At 33.1% G+C, this 3,210-nt stretch overlaps 1 protein-coding gene across 1 annotated transcript in view; it reads right to left on the reverse strand.

Moving 5' to 3' along the window:
* LOC108692724 overlaps positions 1–2,479 on the reverse strand; it is a 79,887-nt gene extending 77,408 nt beyond the window's left edge. The window contains exon 1 of the mRNA XM_018201116.1: positions 1,718–2,479. Coding sequence (XP_018056605.1) covers positions 1,718–2,122 — 405 coding nt within the window. The 5' untranslated portion in view covers positions 2,123–2,479. The remainder of the gene's footprint in view (positions 1–1,717) is intronic.
* Positions 2,480–3,210: the final 731 nt, after the last annotated feature.

Below are 3,210 nucleotides of genomic sequence, written 5' to 3' on the forward strand. Positions count from 1 at the left end.
GGATATGTAATAAGTGACCCCAGTAACTGTAACATTCGACCTCGCATATGTGATTAGTTGTTACAAGTGCATGATTTTATATATTTTATTAATACTAGAAAGTTAATCATATTATTAAATTATAACAATAATTGTTGTCTAGCGTAAGCATATGACTATTGCAAAATGAATTATGGTTTATATTCTATTCATTAGTTACGCAAAAAATTCCTAAAAAAAATTATATCACTATCTACAGTCTCTCTTAACTCCGTGACTAACCCAAAAATTAATTTAGTTTTATTGCTAAAATATTGATTAGCGTATTCCAGAAGACACACGATAAAATTATAATAAATAAAACATTCTTTCTGAATTCGATAATTAATTTTATAATGCTCCTAAGCGGTTATCCATTCTAAGCCGAATCCCAACATAGCATGTTTGATCTCTGTAATAGGAAATTGCTCATTTGATAATCCGTGCTATAATTGTAACATATCTAATCAAAGATGAAAAAGATGAACATATATAAAAAATAATTAATGTTAAATTTAATTGCAATGTATTGAGAACATACTTAATATCATGTATGTATTATATTCTCATACCATATTAAAATTATTTATATAAAAACTAAATGTGGAAAAAGCATTTTTCGCATATTCGTAATAATTTTACAATATTTTTAGCGAAATGTTAAAGAATATTCAATATATATTTTTAGAGAAATATTACACAATTTTTGATAAAATCTTCGGAAGAATTTGCAGAGAAATTTCAAATTTCAAAAAAATGCTTTCATCAAAATTTTAGAAAAATTTTAGACAAATTTTAGAGGAATTCCAGCAAATTTTTGCAAATTTTAGCAAAATTTTCGGATAAACTTGCGAAGGGGAATTTTAATTTAATTTCGGTGATTTTTTTTGTATTTTTGTTGAAAAATTCACTTTTATTAAAATTTCAGCGGAACAGCAAATTTTCAATGTGTTTACTAAAATGTCAATTTTAGCAAAATTTCTATAAAGTTTCAGCAAAATTTTTTCACCAAAGAAGAGAACGATTTTGATGATATTTTGGACATCTAGGCAAATTGAAATAACTTGATTGAAATTGAATAATTGAATTTCAATGTAAGTACACATTGAAAGCTATTTCGAAAGCTATTACTACTATGAAACTTTAAACACAATGTAAGGCGATAGCGATAGAAATAATGGTAGCGATAAGAAACAGAGGAATCCAATTCGGGAATGCATGTGTTAATAGAACATAGGAACATAGAAGAAGACAATAATGACAACAGTACAAAAGTTGCAGCAATATTGCTGCAAATTTTGTGCTATTAGGGAATCTTGAAGCAGATAGAAGAATATACTACACAGTCTATACATAATTAAATTGGTTAGCCTTTTATTTCTTTCGCGGCATTGTGCAACGGGAAATGACAATTATATTCGCTTATTTTTTACTGTTCCTATCGCTGTTCTTGTCGCTGTTGCCTGCATTTAGGGCTTAAAAGCTTTCAACAATTGAAAGATGTTCTGAGTAGTGTACTGAAGTATGAATTATATTAAAAATTTTCATTAATAAAATTTGTATATTTTTGTTTCTTGATTTTTCTTGAATTCAATCGAAACTTTTTAGACAGACTGTGCCATATATCAATGCATTTATTGTTTAAGAATTGATTTCGACCTGGTTTATGTTTCCAGTCCAGTTCGTTTTAATTAATCACCTTTTCATCTCGATGTGAATCACCGAATTTCTCGGCGTATTGCGCGATAGCCGAGCAGTTAGCAGTCGACATTCGCCAATTATTTTGTAACACCTCTTCCTCTTGTTTGCCGATCTTTTCTTTCTTCACGAGGTCAACAATCGTTGTGACGGTGCCGCGATTCTTCATAATCAATCTCTGTCGATTTTTCTCAGTTTTGGCAATTTTTTGATTTTGCGTAGCAGACGTAAACTGACCGGTACGTAGAAGCGGAATCATTGTAGCCATCGTTCCGCGATTACGAAGATCCGGCTCGCCTCGGCCGCCTCTCGAGAGCTCCCTGTGCTCCATTGGAGCACTTCCGCTACTACCACCTCTTCTTTCGCCTTCGCCGCTTGACAGCTGGTCGTGATTTTCAATAGGCATCTCTCACCGCGTCTCAAATTAAGTTTCATAGAACATTTATTTTAGGGATCGTCCATTTCTTCCAATCTCGGTGTTTGTATGAAACGTGCATTAAAAAATTGATTGGATACTGTCTAACTGGTGGTATACCTTTCTTTCTCTGAAAAGATCTCTGTTGCAATCGATTCTCTTGAAACGAAAACGGATGACTGTTTCATAAAAGTCAACGAACTTTGTTTCATAAAAGAACTGACATCAATGAATTGAATTGCTTATCACTGATTATTTATTGATTGGCACTGATTCGTTGATCCGCGACGATCAGAGAGTTTCTCTCGGATTTGGTGCAACACGCACAGTGCGAACCGTTTCTTCTAGCGACAACGACTTGGAGACGACAGCGGCTCCATCGTATGTATCGTCAAACGTTGAATGCACGCATGCGCTGAACCAAAGATTTTCAAAATGTCCCTCTAGCACTTCAGTCGCCACTGCGACTTATGACTATCTTTAATGCAATGCACCCTTCTCCCGCCCTCACCCTTCAACATGTTGCGCGAATTTCCGCAAGTGCAACTAGTCGCGTGTTTTAATCAAGTGGATTGTGTCTCGTTCGTCCATTGTGGATGCACTTGGAGTGTATCTTTTCTTCGTTTCTGAGATATAGCGCGGCGCCACGTAACAATCAATAATTCAAAAATCACGTGGCTCACATCAAAAACATGATTATATAATGATAATAATCATTTTTTGAAAATGGATATTAAAACGTATGCAACTCGTCCTGTAATAAAAATGTTTTTTTCAGTTTATTAATTCTTAATTTTGTAGATCCAATAATCAAAATGTTTATGTTATTCATTTAGGGCTCGGCGAAATCTATACTCTATCTAATATCTTGGGATGAGATAACAGCTATGAACCAAATTGAAAATCGGTCGAAATATGCTGATTTTCCCGAGCTCTGAATTAATCGTTTTCATATTGTGTTAAAAACATGGTTCTAATCAACAGTAGAATTTGCACCTCTTTCGTAATTTCTACACAGAATGTATGCGTCACATAATAAATACTATTTTGAATCATTTCGATATTTTTCATAATTCATT

This window comes from Atta colombica, unplaced genomic scaffold, assembly GCF_001594045.1.
Source record: "Atta colombica isolate Treedump-2 unplaced genomic scaffold, Acol1.0 scaffold81, whole genome shotgun sequence".
In the NCBI taxonomy this organism is placed as follows: domain Eukaryota; kingdom Metazoa; phylum Arthropoda; class Insecta; order Hymenoptera; family Formicidae; genus Atta; species Atta colombica.